The sequence below is a fragment of the Peromyscus leucopus genome, chromosome 1, assembly GCF_004664715.2.
Source record: "Peromyscus leucopus breed LL Stock chromosome 1, UCI_PerLeu_2.1, whole genome shotgun sequence".
NCBI classification, from domain to species: domain Eukaryota; kingdom Metazoa; phylum Chordata; class Mammalia; order Rodentia; family Cricetidae; genus Peromyscus; species Peromyscus leucopus.
The window spans coordinates 30,296,084-30,314,906 of NC_051063.1; the positions used below are offsets into that span (position 1 = coordinate 30,296,084).

The 18,823-nt window shown below is 51.5% G+C and overlaps 1 protein-coding gene across 1 annotated transcript in view; it reads left to right on the plus strand.

The window, feature by feature from the left end:
• Positions 1-18,823, plus strand: part of Afap1l2 (actin filament associated protein 1 like 2) — a 99,662-nt gene that overhangs the window by 75,889 nt on the left and 4,950 nt on the right. Inside the window, 13 exon segments of the mRNA XM_037205879.1 lie at positions 1,430-1,513; positions 4,736-4,941; positions 6,472-6,651; positions 8,561-8,650; positions 10,132-10,216; positions 10,688-10,792; positions 13,000-13,095; positions 13,098-13,210; positions 15,588-15,733; positions 16,926-17,037; positions 17,688-17,936; positions 18,031-18,211; positions 18,500-18,655. Coding sequence (XP_037061774.1) covers positions 1,430-1,513; positions 4,736-4,941; positions 6,472-6,651; positions 8,561-8,650; positions 10,132-10,216; positions 10,688-10,792; positions 13,000-13,095; positions 13,098-13,210; positions 15,588-15,733; positions 16,926-17,037; positions 17,688-17,936; positions 18,031-18,211; positions 18,500-18,655 — 1,803 coding nt within the window.

Sequence of the window (18,823 nt, forward strand, 5' to 3'; positions counted from 1 at the left end):
GCTAAGCAGAGATGTTTCTCTCGCTGGTTGGCCAACAGGACTGTACTGGCTTCCCCGACAAGGCCAGGTGTTGGGACTCCTGTCCTGCTTTATCACCAGCGTCCCAACGCTGTTCCACTGAGCCAGGATCTGCTCTCTGAGCAAGTGCTAACTGAGTGCTCTGAGGGCTTGTGCTTGAGACACTAAGGGCCATCTCTGCCCGAGATATCACGGTCTTCATGCTGATATGCCGAGCCGGGGAAATACCAGTTGCTATAATTTGTAACTCCCTGGCATTGGTTTCTACTCTGAGCAGTGTGACATTTCTGTGTAATTTGGGTACTCAGGTGCCTCTCATGTTTGGCTCAGTCACCCTCCAGGGCCAGAGCATGCTCTGTAAAGAGAGAGTGGGAAATGCCTGTCTGTAGCATGAATCTCAAAGAGTCTTATTAATAAAATCATACCTGGAGCCAGGTATTGGGGTGAATGCTGGAAGATCAGAGAAGCAGAACAAGCCACAGCCAACCTCACCTTGCTAGTTCCTTAGCTGGTCCTATTTCCTCAGACTGGAAGTCTCTGAGTCCTCATCCAGAATGAATCTCATCTGAACTGTGCTGCTCAAAAGCCTGAAAGCTTAACCAGCCAAATGCGTCTAGTTTCTGGTCCTCACACCTTATATACCTTTCTGCCTTCTACAATCACTCCCTGGGATTAAAGGCTCACTTCTTGGGATTAAAGGTGTGTGTCACCATGCTTGGCTGTTTCTAATGTGGCCTTGAACTCACAGAGATCCAGAGGGATTTCTGCCTCTGGAATGCTAGGATTAAAGGTGTGTGCTACCACTGCCTATCCTCTATGTTTAATATTGTGGCTGTTCTCTGACCCCAGATAAGTTTATTAGCGTGCACAATATTTTGGGGAACACAATACCACCACACCTGTCTGTGTCTTTAAAGTACTACCCAGACATGGCATATGTCACTCTGTCCACATGTCACTGGTGCAGACTAGTGGCCACCCCTAGATGGGAACAAAGCCAGTAAATGACATCCTTTGCCTCCCCGGATGAGTCCACACCTCAGAGTGGACAGCAGTGAGTAACCCCTGGTTCAGTGGGTCTCTGCTTTCCTGACACTGCAGCCTTCCAATACAGTTCCTCATGTTGTGGTGACCCCAACCATAAAATTATTTTCGTTGCTGCTTCATAACTTCAGTTTTGCTACTGTTATGAATCATAATGTAAATATCTGATATGCAGATGGTCTTATGCAATCCCTGTGAAAAGGTTTAAATCACAGGTTGAGAGCTAATGCTAGACAGCCACATGCCACATCTGCGTCTCTGTGCTTGACTGGGCCTCTCTCTTTATCCTCTCTCCCTCTCCTCCCTCCTTCCCTCTCTCCTCCCCCTCTCTCTTCTCCGTCTATGCTGTTGAACATCAATCATGCAGGTCACTATGGAGCATATCTCCCCACTGGAGTCCCCAAATGGGCACCGGTGCCTGAAGGAGTCATTTATGCCACCATCACCTTGGGTACTGCTTGTCCTCAGAGTTGGAATGCCAACAGTTTCTTGCTTGTAACCTTCTCTGAAATGAGTGCATGCCCCAGAAGGCCACTGCCTTCTTCCTGTCCCCATGGCCGGATCCTGCATGTACATAGTCATACACTTTTCCTGCCCAATGAGGGTATCACTGTGTTGACACTCTGCCTTCCATGAAGCCCTGCCTGTGGGACACTCTGCCTTCCATAAAAGCTGCACCTGTGGAACCAGGAAATATGGATACAAGACTTGTAGCTTTCATGGTGATTGGTCCTTGGCTTCTGAGGACTCTCACAAGACAAAGAGATGCATCCTGGTCAGGATTATCTGCTGCCTTTCATTCCTCCTTACTCCACATCCCTGCAAGCCAGGGATTTATTTGTTTGCTTTTTTAATATTTATTTTTATGTGTATTGGTGTTTTTGCCCGGGTAAGGGTGTCCAGTCCCCTGGAACTGTAGTTACACACAGTTGTGAGCTCCCTTGTGGGTGCAGGGAATTGAACTTGGGTCCTCTGGAAAAGCAGTCAGTGTTCTTAACTGCTGAGCCAAGTCTCCAATCTGCCAGAGATCTGTTTTAAGAAAATTCAACATTAATGAGGGCCTATTGTCCTTCCTAAGGATAAACACAATAGTAATACATTTGCCCTCACAATTCCCAAGCTAGGCCTGATACTAGGATTAGCTGTCGTGTCTTAGCTAGCTTCTGGGGCCCGCATACCATCAGAACTCCCCACAAAGCATGCAGCACCATCTCAGATGCCCACACTGGGCGCTGGGGGACAGAGCCAGAGCATTCACACTTAGCTTTGCAGCCTCTCTTGGCTGGTTTTTGTTCTGGAAGGAAGAACCACAGTGACATGGGTCGTTCTCCTTCCTTTTTACAGGTGCTACGGTACTGACTACTCAGGCAACTTACCCTAAGCACCCTGGCCACCATCTCCCTCTCAAATCAACTCCCCCAAGTTCCCTGTTGCCTGGTAGTCTATCTGCATGCATACACGCACTTCTGCCTCCTGCCTGCCCTCTTAGGGAGTTCACTGAGTTGCAGACTAGTTTTCAGGGCTTTAATTGATTGTGAGTCCATGAATGCTGCCAAGTAGATGAAATCATACTGACTTAGGCAGCCCCTGCTGCTCGCTACTAAGTAACCCGCCAATGGATACGTTAATGCACGCAATGTTCCTTCTTCTCTAGTTACTTATTTATTTTGGTGCTGGGATCTAGCTGAGGGTCTTGTGCAGGTTAGGCAAGAGCTCAATCTCAATCTTCCTTCTTTTAATTTTTACATTTATTTATTTGAGAGTGAAGTATTGGAGGTGGGCGGCATGCGCATACTACAGCACATGCCTGGAGGTCAGATGTCAGCCTTGGCCTCAAGCACCCTTGCCCAGTGAGCCATCTTGCTGGCTCCTCCTCTTCTTTTTTTGAAAGTTAGTCTCCCAGGATAAACTCTCAGGACTGGGATTACTGGATCAGAAAGTACGCACATTTTATGGCTCTTGAAACAACAGGTGGCCAGGCTACTTTCTGAGAGGCTGGTGTGAGCTTACAGTACCACAGAAACACAAGAGCTTAGGGTCCCCCTCCAGGAAGTGTCTTGATTTTCCATCTTTGAACATTTAATGGATATACCAGGTATGAATTATGAACTTGGTATCCTTTTGTTTTATATGTATTTGGTAAGCCAAGAAGATGAGCAGTACCATCCTGCTTTCAAAGAAAACCGATATGAAAATATTTAAAGTGTTATTTTTAGAAATATTGAAACAAAGTAAATATGTTTCTTTGGCACCGTGACTAGAATAACCACACAGTAGCCCTATCCCTCTTTCCTATATTCTAATTCAGTTGTAACTCTGTTTAACTACTATACAGGAACCCAGCTAAAAAGATAAAATAGGGACCCCCAGCTTGCCTCCTGAAATAAGTCATGGGATGCAGGGGTTGTTGTTCAGTCTGCCTCAGGGACAGACCAGGAACTGCTGTGTGGAGGGCACAGGGAAGCAGCAGTTGGGGCTGCTTTTCTGAGTAGAGGGGAGTGTCTAGCGATGGGAGAATATTGAGCTCCTTGTCCGTTGGGGATTCAGGCAGAGTATCAAGATCACTGGTTAGGGGTTGTCACAGGAATCCAGAGTCCCCTTTTCTTTCCCATAATGCTTTTTAAAGGATGGCTAGATGAATGTATTGATATATAGATGGGCAGGTGGATGCATGGAATGATGGATGCATGGATGTTGGATATATTAATGCATGGATAGATGCACGCATGGATGCATGCACGCATGGATGGATGCATGGGTAGGAGGTAGACTGATTATTCCACATGGTTTCACTGGCCTCAAACACAGCGATGAGGCTGGAGAAGAGAACCATGCTTGCAGGACAGTAGGGATATGAACTAGACTTGGAAGAAGGTGAAGTATGCACCAAATTGTGCAGTCTGTACTGTGCTGTGCTGAAGGATTCTTTAAGGTAGAGCCTAAAGAGGCCCCTGGCCAGCAGTGGGAAAAGCTGTAAGACAGAGCCCAGGTAAGGAGGGGTGGGGGGGCTCTTCCAAGGAGAAGAGGGGGCGTGGCCTGGGGAACTGGCAGATTTGTTAAGGGCTCTGATCAGGCCTCATCCCATTGTTCTTGTTATTGTTGTTTTTCCTTTGGAGATAAGGTCTTACTGTGTAGATCAAGATGGCCTGGAACTCACAGAGATCCACCTGCCTCTGCTTCCCCGGTGCTGAGATTAAACGTGTGCGCCACCGCACCCTAAACAAGGAAAACGGCCACTTCTGAGAAGTCATTTCCTGCTATGATTTATGTGGCCTCTTTTTTTCTTTTTTCCCCCTGAAGAGACAGGCCCCTCCCAGACCTGGGGCAGAGCTAGACCCAGCCTGGAACCTGGAACCCCCACTGGCCCCAGAGGTCCATAGGGCAAGCATGCGGCTCATCTGCAGGGCAGCTCTATCTCATCAGGATTGTCTATGGATCCATGCAGATAGAGTTTGGGCAGGGAAATATGCTCTGTGTTCTGATTCGGCATCTGAGAAGTTTCTTCAAGAGGGTGGGGGTGGAAAGCCATTGAGGTTTTTCAAGGATGGGAGGGCCAGGTGGGTGGCAGCCTGGGGTCTCCAGCTGCTCCTCCCTGCTACCCTCTGAAGTGTTGCTTATGTGTGGATTCTCTTGCCCAGCTGGGCCCTGACTGATGGGTGGGTCTTCCTTGCAGAGGATGGAGAGGCTGTGAGCAGCTCCTACGAGTCCTATGATGAAGAGGAGAACAGTAAAGGCAAGGCAGCCCCGTACCAGTGGCCTTCGCCCGAGGCTAGCATTGAGCTGATGCGCGACGCCCGCATCTGTGCCTTCCTGTGGCGCAAGAAGTGGCTGGGCCAGTGGGCCAAGCAGCTCTGTGTGATCAGGGACACCAGGCTCTTGGTCAGTCCTCATCTTCTCTACTGGGGCCGGGGAGGGGTGGGAGAGGGGGTGCTCCCCGATATGACATTGGGGTAGAGACTTTGACATCAGGAGGTGTAACCTTTCCCTAACTTAAGACAGTGTGCAGAGTTCTGCAGGTGCAGACGAATGCATTTTGTCTGCATCAGGAAGATCTAGTAGTTTTAGATTAAGCTGTTGAAGCAGGAAAGTTGCTCATCCTCTCCCTTGCAGCTTATTTTTAGGAGGGGGTTTGAGGCAGGGTCTCACCATGTAACCCAGGCAGGCCTTGAACTCATTATTCTTTTAGATTACAGACATCTGCCACCACAGTGTCCCCTTTCTTCTTTTTTTTTTCTGTCCCTTGGTCCTTCTAATATGATGGTGTGCCAACCCAGCGGCTCCCTCAGCCAGCTCCAGCTCCAGCTCCAGTTCTGGCTACTGTTTTGGTCTGAGCAACCTGAGGACTGTTGGAATCCTCCCAAGAACTACAAGATTTAGCGCCACCTATTCTAAGTCAAAACCCACAGAGGAACCAGAGACTCAACTCTGACAATAGTTCCATTTCCTGATATTTTAAATAAAAAATTCACGGCTTTGAATTAGGTGTGGTTGGTCAGCTGCCCCGGAGTATAGGGCAAGATTATTTGAGTTTCAGAACTCAAGGCCAGCCTGGGCATCATAGCAGGACTTTACCTCAAAAAACAGAACAGAATTGACAGCTTTGTGTCCTGACCTAAAGTTTCAAGAGGTCTTTATGAACACCTTCCCTCTGGTCACAATATGTCCATCTCACTCCAGATATTTTTTGGAGTGGTCTTGCTAGCTATCCTGTGAGGACCTTCATTTTACAGTGAGATACTGAAGGGCAACATGTCTTCTCTAGTAAAGGGTGATAGATAGTCCCTTCCTTTGAAGTTCCGTTATCTGGCAAGTTAGACCATAAGATTGATTTTCATGCCCAAGGGGTCTTTTGCTGGGGAAGCTAAGACATGCAGAAAGGTAGAGAAAGAGTAGCTTGTCCCACTGTGGAGAAGTGAGTTCTGTCTACAGGGGACAGAGAGTCCTATGTCACTTAGTGGGGTGACACATTCTGAGAAGCGTGTCCTCAGGTGATGTCATTACTGTGTGAGGACCACAGGTTCTTACACAAGCTAGGACAACTGTGTCATTAAAGGAAGTGATTTTATGAAGCCACTGTGTGTCGCTGTAACCCACCAGTGAGCAGCACATCACTAAGTGGCGTGTGCTGTATTTGAGGATCCCCTTCTCCAAGGCCAGAGCAATGTAGAACTATTTGGGTGATTCAGGTCCTGGACCATCCCTAGTCAAAGTTGGGGAGAAGGAGGCTTGAAGAAGAGAGAAGAGAGAGTCTGATGGAGGGTAAGGCCTGCCTTAGGGTATCCAGCCCTATGGCTTGGGGATATGGTCAGGCTCATGTAGGCCAGGGGGGCATTTCAGTGTTCAGGGGCCCCTCCTTTGCAGAATCCACCCCTCTACCTCAGCAAAGCAGCCTCTTTTATTTTCTTCCAGTGTTACAAATCATCCAAAGATCACAGCCCTCAGCTGGATGTGAACTTGCTGGGCAGCAGTGTTGTGCACAAGGAGAAACAGGTGCGGAAGAAAGAGCACAAGCTGAAGATCACGCCGATGAACGCCGACGTGATTGTGCTGGGGCTGCAGAGCAAGGACCAAGCTGAGCAGTGGCTTCGGGTAAGCGGAGTGCACCAGACCTCCACATGGTTTTGTTTTGTTTTGTAAAGCCTTGGCTGTCCTAGAACTCGCTCTGTAGACCAGGTTGGTCTCGAACTCACAGAGTTCCACCTGACTCTACCTTCCAGAGTGCTGGTATTAAAGCCATGTGCCAGCACAGCTCAGTTGACAAGCTGTTTTTGTGAAACCACTAAATGTTTTGAGATGTCTGGCCAAGCCAGTATCCTAGGAGGAACTGACAGGTACTTCAGTCCCTTCTGAAGAATTTTCAGGTGGTTATAGACTGTCATGTAGAACAGAGGGGCCTCTATACAGACAGATGTGCAGTTTGGAGGATCCGGAGCATTCCTGAGCCATTATTTGACTCTGGAAAGAAAAATCTGGCACTCGCGCGCGCGCATTTTGTGTGTGTGTGTGTGTGTGTGTGTGTGTGTGTGTGTGTGTGTGTGTGAAGTGATCTTAAGTTGGTTTTTTAATACATGCAGAATGCTCAGCACTGGACCTAGTGTATACCAAGTACAGGACCCTTGGCCAGCTGAGGCCCAGAGAATGCAAGGGGCTGGTCTGGGTCTTCAGTGTTCCTGGGACCCAGGGCTGAGTTGCTGGTTGAACTTATTTCTCTTGCCCAGCTCTCCCTTTTGGTTTCTGTCAGTCCTGTCCATCCTCATACTCATAAGTTCACTCACACGTGAGCGTACATGCACACTGGCCTACACAGACACTGCACACATGCACACATGGTTATGAGCATGTGCTTATACAGGAATATGCATGTGCACACTGTTCCTATGTCCAGTTCCCAGGAGTGTTCCTCTATCTGCTCAGACCTGCCTATCCTTCCCCAGACCCTCACCCTCTCTCCTTGGTCCCCTCAGCTCCTGTTGGAAGCTTCAAACACAAGAGCACTGTGCAGAAGACACCAGCTCTGTGTCCTCCGTGCAGATAGGCGCAGAGGTGGCCTGGCTTCGGGAAGCTGCCCCTGCCTGCAACATGGCAGGATGGTCACCTCCCTCCTAGGCAGGACCTCCATGTGTTCTTGTCTAAGCTAATAAGGACAGGAATGAAGGTGCCTGTCCTGTGTTCAGTACCTCACACGGAGTCCTCACAGCTACGGTGCCTAATGTTATAGACGCAGTGACTGAGACCAGACTGGGGTCGCATAGCTAGGCGGCTGATTCCAGGCCCTGCCTTCCTCCTAGGAAATGTTGGTATCCTTCATGGTTCTGCGCTCCTAGCTGGGGGCAGACTGGGAAGGAAGAGACGCCTTGCCTCCTCTTCCCCAGGGCTGTGCTTCCTGCTGTCCTTTGCCGCCTCTGATTTCAAACTCACTTCTACAAATGGTTGTAGGGAGAGACCAAAAACGGAGAGCGCTTGAAACTGCTCTTCCTACTTCCAAAGGGTTTCTGGAATTAGTGAGGTCAGGGCCACCTCTGACCTGAGTATCCACAGGCAAGACACCAAATACCAGTTAATCAGGTCTCTTCTAGAAGAGGTGAGGTGGCCCATGACTGGCGGCCCCTGGCCAGCAAGTGTGCAGAGTTTACATCAGATCCAAGTAGTATGCAAGCCTGCTTCCAAATGGTGTGGAGACCACAGTCCTGGAAGGAGGGAAGCATCAACAAGTGTACTCTCACCATTCATGACACTCACAGCAAGACAGAACCCAGCCCTCATGGTGGCAGAAAGGGGGCTCATGGTGTCCAGGGATGGAGAGGCCCCTGGCACACCCCCAGATTAGGGGTTCCTACAGGGAGTGTGTGAGTGGGCAGCTGTGTCCCCGGAACACTTGTGGGCTGCAACGGGCACAGGTGCGTCTGTTCTTGGAGGGTCTGTGCTCCCTGCCACGAGGGCGGGGCAGCAGGGCCATGCAAGGACAGTGGCCTCTGTTCACAGTGCTTCTTCAACCCAGGTCATCCAGGAGGTGAGTGGCCTGCCTTACGAAGGAACCTCAGAGGGAAACCAGTACACACCAGATGTCCAGCGCTTGAACTGTCAGAAAGTAAGGCTCCACCCTGCCCAGAGGGGAGGTCCAGTTCTCTGTCTTCTTAGTGAAAATCCAGAGTGTCAAATCGAAAGTCTTGTTCTTCACTCTTGTATCGCAGCCCAATTAATAAGAAACACACAATGCTTGTTGGATAAGAGCAGGAAGTGAGCTTGGCAGGAAAATGGATGAAACGCTTATAGACCTTGTCTTGCTTAAGGAGGAAACATTATTGAAACAAAAATCACTTTGCCCTGTGTTCCTTTTTTATATAAAACGTTAGTGGGCTAAGTTCATTGCACACAGTGATGGGTTTCAAAGGACATTTTCACACAAGTGTGTCACAGATCTCCATCCGCTGGTGCCCCTGGCTCCCCTCTCCCCACAGTACCGATGCCATTTGTATATCACATATAAATTATTTTATCTATCTGTATAGAACTGAGGGGCCCATGCAGCATTTGTCTTTTTGAGTCTGACCTATTTTCTTCCATGTGACAATCTCCAGTTGCATTCATTTTTTTTTTTCTGTAAGTGATGTGATTTCACTCTTCTTCGCGGTTGAATAAAACTCCATTGTATTTATAGGATGCATTTTCTTTTATCATCTGTCGATGGAGTCTACACCGATCTTGCAACTTGGTTGTTGCAAATCACTCTGTATTCTTAAGCTGGAGATTTATTTTGCGAGGCTGAGGCTCACTCCCCACCCCCACCCTTAGTCCCCAGCCTCCAGGTGGAGCCATCCCATTGCGGCTCCAGCCAGCGGCTCCAGGGCTGCCTTGCACAGTGCTCTGGGAAGCTTTGGTTTTAAGGATCAAGGAAGTTGGACTAAGTGTGTCACCTGCGGGTCACCCTTCCTAGTCCCAACAGGCAGGAAGCACACAGCAGTCACAAGGGCATGGCTGTCTCATCTTGAGTCCCTAGCACTGACAGAGCAGAAAGGCACATGGAGCGCTTAAGCGAGGAGAAGGAGGAAGAGGAGGGAGACCCTTTATTCTCTGGAAGGCTGAAGGCCACATGGAAAGCCCCTCCAGCTCAGCAAGAGGCATCTTTAGGGTCTCACTCCTTGTTTGGCTGCCAACAGGAATGAGTCTGGGCTCCCTTCCCCCTGGGTGAGGACGAGGGTCCTCCCTGCAGGCTCCCTTCCCACTGGGTGAGGACAAGGGTCCTCCCTGCAGATGCAGTTTCCCACTGGCCATGGCCACTGTCATATCAGGTCCAACAGCCATTTGGAGTGCTTGCAAACAGGATGGCAGGGGAGGTACTCTGAGGATGGTGGAATGTGGGTCTTAGGAAGGAGGGTGATGGTAGGTGCCCTAGAGAGCCCCCCAAAGGAAGCTGGGCCAGTGTCCTACCAGTGACCTCAATACTGGCTGGTAGAAGTTTGGTTGGGTGGTCTCTAACATACTCACAAGAGCCACAATTCCCTTTAAATTTTAGTTCTCGGGATACCTATTCCTAGCAGTGATTCCTGTCTGTCTCTTTGTTGTCCACAGCCAGATATAGCTGAGAAGTATGTGTCAGCTTCGGAATACGGGAGCTCCACTGATAGCCACCCTGAGGTCCCAGAGACCAAAGACGGTAACCAGGCTATGGCCCTCTACCTCCTGGGTGAGAGGGCCACAGTAGTCAGGGTTTGAGGCCTGGCTGTCTGGCTCAACCCTAATTGTTTGGGGGGTAGCTGATTCTAACATAGCCCCCAACAGAACAAAAGGAGAGAGGACCAAACCAAAGTTAAGTTTTGCCACAGGCTGGGGGAGAGACATCCTTCCAGCTCTTCTTTTCCGGTCCTGTTTCAAATCTCTTTGAGGCCACACCATCTATAAAGATTCCCAGTGTTCATCTACACTGAGATGCCTGTGTATCTCCATGAGTGCATGACTTTGGGAATAGCTGACTTGGCCTGCCGATCCTCGTGTGGGGAAGATGTATATGTGCATGTGTGTGCACATGAGTGTGTGTAGGCTGAGAGGGATGAGCAGGGAGTGGGGATGGGTTTGCATGTGGGCAGGCTGTGTCCAGCACTGATTGCTTTCTCTCTCATCCTAACAGTCAAGAAGAAATGTTCTGCCGGCCTCAAACTGAGCAACCTAATGAACCTGGGCAGGAAGAAATCTACCTCACTGGAGCCCCCAGAAAGATCCCTTGAGACATCTAGTAAGACCCGTGGCGACCACCAGGGCCCTGGGCTTCTTCACTGTGTAGCACCTGTCTTAGAAGGTGAACCCACGCCGAGAAGGCCGAGGATGCTGGAGAGCACACAAAGCTGGGGTTTGGGTTTGTCTCCCCTGGGTTGTTCCTTATGCTTTACCAGGTTCTGTCCTGCTGCAGTGTTGGGTCCCTTGAGGAAGTGAAGTGTAAGTGGCTGGTACCATCTTGGTGTTCTCTTAAGCACACAATTTTTTTGCTCTGTGGTGTGGGTACGGCAGGCAGTGTCAGAGCAGGTGGGTGGAAGGCACAGTCCTTCACCTGAATACACATGGGACCATCTTCATAGTCAGGATTTGGGGCATGAAGAACCTTTCTTGCCCTGGGACCAGAGATGACTTCATGGATCTGACCTTGGAGGGAGGAGGGAGGTGGGAGCTAAGCAGGTTTACCTGCCTGAGAACTGGAGAAAACCCTCTGAGTTAGGGACAGGTGAGACCTGCTGGGGAAGCCAAGTGGCAGGTTCAGAGGGCAGGTGTGGGATCTGGTAGGGTCTCACGGGTTATCTCTCCTGCTCTCACTCATAATTGAAGAAGCTGAGGTCAAGAGGGAGACAGGCCAGGCCTAAAAATTATCCTGGTGTGGAATATCTGAATTCCCAGCCTGGGGCTTCTGGCTGCAGCCCCCTCTGGGGCTTGGAGGCCATTACTGCTCACCTCTGGGTCTTTTTCTCTGTCCCACTCCTGGGCTCTTTCGTGAGACCCCACTTCTCTTATTGCTTGAGGCCTGGAGGCCAGCTGGGTGGAAGACAAGGCCTTTCCTCTGGAGCATTCTGCTGCCCAGGTTGGGGAGAAGCCTGGTCCTGTCACTGCAGCCTTGGAGACAGTGCACAGCCTGGGAGCCTGGTCCCAGTGTGTCACTGTCCGCCATGTGACCAGATCATCTCTGGAACTGTTTCATTCACACGTACTCTTCTCCCTCTGGCTGGGGACATGGTGGTGAGGACCAGGGGCTCGGGACTCACCCTTCATACACTTGACCTAAATTTCTTACTCTTTAGAGGGCCACAATGGCGGCAGTAGCATCAGCTTAGCGCTCAGGTTCTAGTCTGTCTTCCATATTGTGGTATAGAGATACACATGACCCCCGCTACCCACCGTGTGACCAACTGGGGGTGGGGCTGGAGGGTGGCTGTCTACCCTCAGCTCCTCCTGCTCACCTGGCTACGGCCCAGAGCAGCTGCCAGCCACTCAGAATGGAGAAGACCTATTTCATAAGACTGTGTATTTGAGGTGAGGCTTGGAGAGAAGACAACTTGTCACACATGGGTGTGGGGAAGGCCTAGAAGCCAGATTCTCCTCATCTCTGTTGCCTCGAGGACAAGGGTGCATCGGTGTGTGATGGCGGCTCATTAACCTTCATCAGGGGGGGGGCTGCTCTCCCCTTGAGAAGCTGAACACATCCGTGCAGGCATCCTGGGTGCACCCTGCTTCTGGTAGCTTCTGTGCACTACAGGGGAGCGGGGTCCCTGGTCAGAAGGCTCAAGGCTGCAGACCTGGGTTCGGCAGAGGAGCTGGTGCAGTTCCTACGGAGGCAGGTGTGTCCAGTGGAGGAGGTCAGCAGAGTTTGCTGCACTGGGCCCTAGACTTTCTAACTGAAGGTAGACTGAGTCAGGGCTAGAGAGGGCATGGCACACCTGCTCAGGAGAAAAGAGGAGGGTTGGGCACTGTGGGTGGAGTCTGGACAATGTATCAGGGAGCTGAGGGACCCGAGGCTTCAGAGGCGGCAGCAGATTCTGCGGCCAGGAGATTTGGCCTGAGTACTGGAAGGAAGGTTGCCTGTTGGAACACAGGGAGGCCTGGAGACGAGGTCTGGTCAGGGAGCCTGTATCTTCTGCATCGACTCCCCAGTCCTATAATGAAGGACAAATCCCACATTCCTCTGGTCATAATTTTGCCAAGAATCAGGACAGCTGTACTGCCTTACCTTGGCGGGCCTATTCGCCCAAAGGAAGAAAATAACGTGCTCTGAGACTCACAGCTTCAATGATGATGCCACAGGTTCTAAAACAGGTGGTCCTCAAAGAGGCCCGATGATGGTACCTTCCCTAGACACTGGTTTTCTAGGTCCCCTGCAGCCACTTCCCTGTTGAAGTGTCCTCTTTAGACGCATCCCCACCAATGGCCTCTTCCTCCTGTCTGCACGTCCTTCTGCAGGCTACCTGAATGTGCTGGTGAACAGCCAGTGGAAGTCACGTTGGTGTTTCGTTAGAGACAGCCACCTGCACTTCTACCAGGACCGGAACCGGAACAAGGTGCCCAGCAGCCCCTCAGCTTGCTGGGCTGTGAAGTAGTTCCAGACCCCAGCCCGGACCACCTGTATTCCTTCCGCATCCTCCACAATGGCGAGGAGCTGGCCAAGCTTGAGGTACACTGACTGTGGCGCAGGCAGGCAGGACAGCCAAGGGCGGGCAGTCTCAGCTGTCGACTGGAATACTGAGGACCATGATCCCACTGAGACAGAATCAGTGTGGCTTCATGTTATGTTTACCTCCACTATCTGCAATTGTTTGCATTTTTTTAAATGTCCATTCCTATTCAGACCTCTAGGTGGGTGACTTTGTTACAGTGGTGGGACCATGGGCAGCTTCCTGCACTTAGGGCAGTCGGGGAGTACTTTCAGTACCCACAGTTGCCAGAGAGGCCTCTGAAACTCAAAGGAATGCTACTTACTTTGTATGCCGCCAGCCAGGAGAACCCAGGGGCCCAGTCCACAAAAATGAGGGCTGTGAGGATTTATCTGGGATCTGGACTTGCTCTGTGATACAGTTGTATTCTGGCCTCTCCCTGCCTTGGTTTCATGCACTGTTACAGTTACAAAAACAAAAGATGACATCATGCAAGCTTGCTAGGAGCCCCACAGGCAGGACGAGTTCCTTGCACACAAGTAAGCACTTGTCCACGGAGCCCTTGATCCCGTGGTCTTCCAAAGTCTGCTTCAATGCTGCCCTCTGGTGGCTGGATCGTCTATACCAACAATGACTGCATGGAGACATGCTCATTTGCCCACCAGCCCACAGCCACTCATTGGATGACAGAGAAAACTGGTCTCTGCCCTCAGAACTTATTTTCTAGTTTGGTAGTGTGGTGACATCTGGCTACATGATTAGTTGTTTAGTTACAGTTTCAAGCAAGGAGAAGGGCACCATGAATGTTGGCTGGGTGTAGGACGAGGCTGGGAAAGGGGGCAGAGCTTGGATCCTAAGACCTTGGGAGCTCCTGGGGTGGGGGGTGTTTCAGGAGAGATGACATGATCGAAATGGGATGTTAAGATGCTACTATTTGAGGGGAAGTGTAGATGGAAAGGGGACAAGAAAGGACAAAAATAAGACCACCAGGAAGCCCCTGTACCTGTCCAGTGTGGGGACAGTGACCTAGACCACCAGGAAGCCCCTGTACCTGTCCAGTGTGGGGCAGTGACCTAGACCACCAGGAAGCCCCTGTACCTGTCCAGTGTGGGGACAGTGACCTAGACCACCAGGAAGTCCCTGTACCTGCCCAGTGTGGGGACAGTGACCTAGACCACCAGGAAGTCCCTGCACCTGTCCAGTGTGGGGACAGTGACCTAGGCCACCAGGAAGCCCCTGAACCTGCCCAGTGTGGGGGCAGTGACCTACGAGATGCCTTTGAAAAGAAGAATTCCAACAGGAAATAAATGGGGAAAGGAAATGAACTGTCTTCCTTTTCTGGTGGCTGTAAATAATGCCTGACAGAAAACTCAGAGGAGGAAAAACTGATTTGACTCATGCCATGCTAGAGGGGACGGCATGATGGCAGAGGTATGAGGCAGCTGGTCATGTGGCATCCACAGCCAGGAACCAGGCAAATGCTGGTGCTCAGCTTGTATTCTCCTTTTTATTCAGTGCAGGACGCCAGTCCATTCCACATTCGGGGCATTTCCCCCTCTTGGTTTAAACCTTTGTGGAAACATCCTCACAGACATGCCCCAAGGGGTGTCTTCTACGTACTTCCACATCCACTCAAGCAGACAGCGAGGATGAATGTCACACCAACCCAAATTCTAGTTTGCTCTCTAACTGCAGCTTTAGAGGTGGGGCAGGACTGTGTGGAATAATGACAGAGAAGAAGCCAGTTTTGCTCATGAAAATAAGCCTGTGGCTTTTGCAAAAATAATATTGACATTTGAGTAGAAATGTCCACTGCCTGCAGTTGATTAGGATGCATTGTCCCCTAAAAGGAAACACACAGACTGGCTGGGATTGAGTTGGAAAATTAACATGGCTTCTTGCTTTTGTATTAGGCTTTTCAGATTCCTTGACACTATTGATATCATAAACAAAAATAAAACTGAACACTGTTTCTTAGGAAGTGTCTCAGTGGTCTTGTGTGCATGGGTTAAGACGATGAAAGGAACAGTGACCGTCTATGAAATAAAGAGTCAACCTACAATGTATACAGTCATTCAGTAATCAACACTTTTAGCAACTACTAACAGTTTATAACTCTTGATAATCTTTCATGGTTTTACCTTGAGAATGTAGTTATCAGCTTCTAGAAACACATGTCTATAAATTGTGTGTGATGCTCCCTACTGATGTCTGGAGACTGAGTGGAGCCATGGTTTCACTGCCAGGCAATGCTATTTGGGTTCATCACTAGGGGGTACGGTGTGCTGGGGTGCCTTGCGCAGGTTGTCTCATGCTTGGTGGTAGGGATGGGAATGAGCTGTTCTGGCCTAGGGGGAGAGACTGGCGAGGATAGCATTCATGACTCTGTCCTTCTAGGCCAAGTCCTCGGAGGAGATGGGCCACTGGCTAGGGCTCCTGCTTTCAGAGTCAGGCTCCAAGACAGACCCAGAAGAGTTCACCTATGATTATGTGGATGCTGAAAGGGTTTCCTGTATTGTGAGTGCGGCCAAAACCTCTCTCTTGTGAGTAAGAAGAGGCCTTTCCTTGCATGTCTTCCCATCCAGCCTTGCTTTCAGACCTGGTGGGTAGCTAGGGCAGCGTGGCCACCAACAGCATGGGGTCAGTTGAGTCCTGCTTGGTCCTGCATTAAGGAGGTGCAAAGGAGGAAGATGAGAGCTGCTTAGCACAGAGACCCAGATGAGAGCGAGCCCCAGGGAGCTGCCTGGCACAGCCCAGGGAGACCCAGCCCCAGGGAGACCCAGCCCAAGGGGAGCTGCTTAGCACAGAGACCCAGATGAGAGTGAGCCCCAGGGAGCTGCCTGGCACAGCCCAGGAGACCCAGCCCCAGGAGACGCAGCCCAGGGAGCTGCCTGGCACAGCCCAGGGAGACCCAGCCCAAGGGAGACCCAGCCCAGGGAGCTGCTTAGCACAGAGACCCAGATGAGACCCAGCCCCAGGGAGCTGCCTGGCACAGCCCAGGGAGACCCAGCCCCAGGGAGCTGCCTGGCACAGCCCAGGGAGACCCAGCCCAAGGGGAGCTGCATGGCACAGCCCAGGGAGACCCAGCCCCAGGGAGCTGCCTGGCACAGCCCAGGGAGACCCAGATGAGAGCGATCCCTGGGGTCCATCTTCTACAGCCCTGGTTACTCTCCAGCTCCCAAGGACAGAGTAGGTGACTTCCCTGACTCCCCTTGCCCTCCCTCTGGACTCCTCACTGGGTCTGCAGTAATTCTGGGACATGCAGGGTGAGGTAGGCACTTCTCCTTTACACACAGACAGACAGCCTTGGGCAGGGGTGTCTCGGACAAGGAGGTGCTGCCAGTTTGGACAGAAGCCAGCTTGGCTGCTGAAACGGACCTGTTCCCTAACATACAAAATGGGGGTGCATCTTGTCTGAGCTGCCCCAGGTGCACTGTGGTCGTGAAATGTGCTGGGATCTTGGGGCTGGTGCTAGGTTGGATGTATAACAGTGAAAAGTCTGCAGAAGACGACCATAGGAGTCTGGGGGACTTGGGGTAGAGCAGTTTGCTTCCTCTGGAGGGGAAATCTAGACCCAAGAGTCCTAGAACAAAGAAAGGGAGATGTCTCTAGCTGCGGGAGGTAGGCATTTATCTCAGGTCTCTGTGTAGCCAAGGGCCTTTATTCTACATTCTTTGAGGCTGGTGGGATTCTACAGGGTCCTAGAAGCTTCATGCACCCATGTATGTCTTCCAGACTGATGCAGAGAAAGTTCTCAGAGCCCAACACATACATTGACGGCCTGCCTAGCCGGGACTGCCCAGAAGAGCTGTACGATGACGTCGAGATGTCGGAGCTGACGGCAGTGGTAAGCACTCGGCAGTGGCATGGACAGCCGGGTCCTTCAGCCAAACCTCTGCCACAGGGGGTCAGACTATTCCTGAGATGAGCAGCTCCCAGGTCACCTACAGGGCCACCAATGCAGGCCACTCAGCTTTTGTGCAAGGGGTTGCGTGGTCTAACTTGGATACCTATCTAGAAGAAACACCTGGTTATTTGCTCTGGTCAGGGCTAGGGGTAGAGAGTAGATGGTGGGTAGTGTCGTGTGGGTGCAGTGACGCCATCAGCCTTCAAGGGCCCTACCAATAGCTGAGGTGGGCTGAGCATGTGGTGGCAAGGTCCTGGTTCCGGAACCAAAAAGTTGTCGCATGGTTGGCAGCTTCGCTCCCTCAATCTTAATGCTCCCCCCCACCTCACCCACCCCCCCAACCGCCCCACCCCACCCCACCCCATCCCATCCCACCCCACCCCGCCAATAGAAAGACCTTGATACTTTCCTCTTTACAGAGTGCTGTGTCCCGGGTCTTCTGCCTTTGGACTCTGCCATCCCACCCAGGGTTCCTCTGGAAGGGAGGGGCTACTCCTCCAGCGTGGGTGGGGACAGGAGCCCTGAGGTCAGGTCCCTTACAGCCAAGGGAACAAGGCAATAAAATACCCCCTGACTTTTTCCCTCCATAGGTAGAGCCTGCCGAGGAAGTCACCCCTGCTGTAGATGCTAACAGCGAGAGTGAGCTTGACCGAGTGTACCTGGACCTCACGCCTGTCAAGTCCTTCCTGCACAGCCCCAGTGGGGTACCGGCACTGGCCTCTCTTCCAGCATTACCACAGCTGGATGACCTAGCTGAGACCCTCACAGTAGACCCAGGTCCAGGCCCCACCCCAGATGAGCCACACGCAGGGGCTCCAGAAAGCCTAGAGGAACAGCAGGTACAGGCCATCCCATCTACAGGTGCCCAGCCACCCCGCCATGCCCTGTAGTCATGGAGTGTGTAGTCATGGAGTGTGACTTCTCTTGGCACAGAGGCAGCTAGAGAGTCAGGAGTCCTCGGAGCCCACGGAGCCTACCTTGAGAATCACCACAGTTAAACTGCAGGCCGAGCAGCAGAGAATCTCCTTCCCTGCCAACTGCCCTGACACCATGGCTTCTACCCCCACCAGTGCCAGCCCACCTGTGAAGGACAAGCTGAGGGTGACCAGTGCAGGTATGTGGACTAGACACGGGCTTAACATTTTAGACATGGTGTGGTGATGTTACCTCCCTTTCATTTGAGGAGACAGGTTAAAAGAGGTAAAGGAGGCGAAGGAACCTGCCCCAGAACATAGCCAAAAAAAAAGCGAGGGACCAACTTTCTTCCCCATCTCTGCTGGCCAGCATCAGCACGGGTGTTCTGTCACGCCCTAGGTTCTATCTAAGTCTAAGAAGTGGGCTTAGGTCCGGCCCTCACCATCCATCCCTGCTGATGCAAGCCTTTCCCTGTCTGGGTCTGTAGAGATCAAACTTGGGAAGAACCGGACAGAGGCTGAGGTGAAGCGGTACACGGAGGAGAAGGAAAGGCTGGAGAGGAAGAAGGAGGAAATCCGGGGGCACCTGGCTCGGCTGCGCAGAGAGAAGCGTGAACTCAAAGAGACGCTGCTAAGATGCACAGGTAAGGGCTCCGGTTGAGGGCCAGCGTGGAACCTTGGCCCAAGACACATGGGCTTTGAGAGGGAAGGACCGGGGTTTGGCAGTCTGCCTTCTGGATCTTTCGACCTAAGCCCCCTCACCCTTTGGTCCAGACCCACAGATCCTCAGGCCAGTGTCAACAGCACCAGCA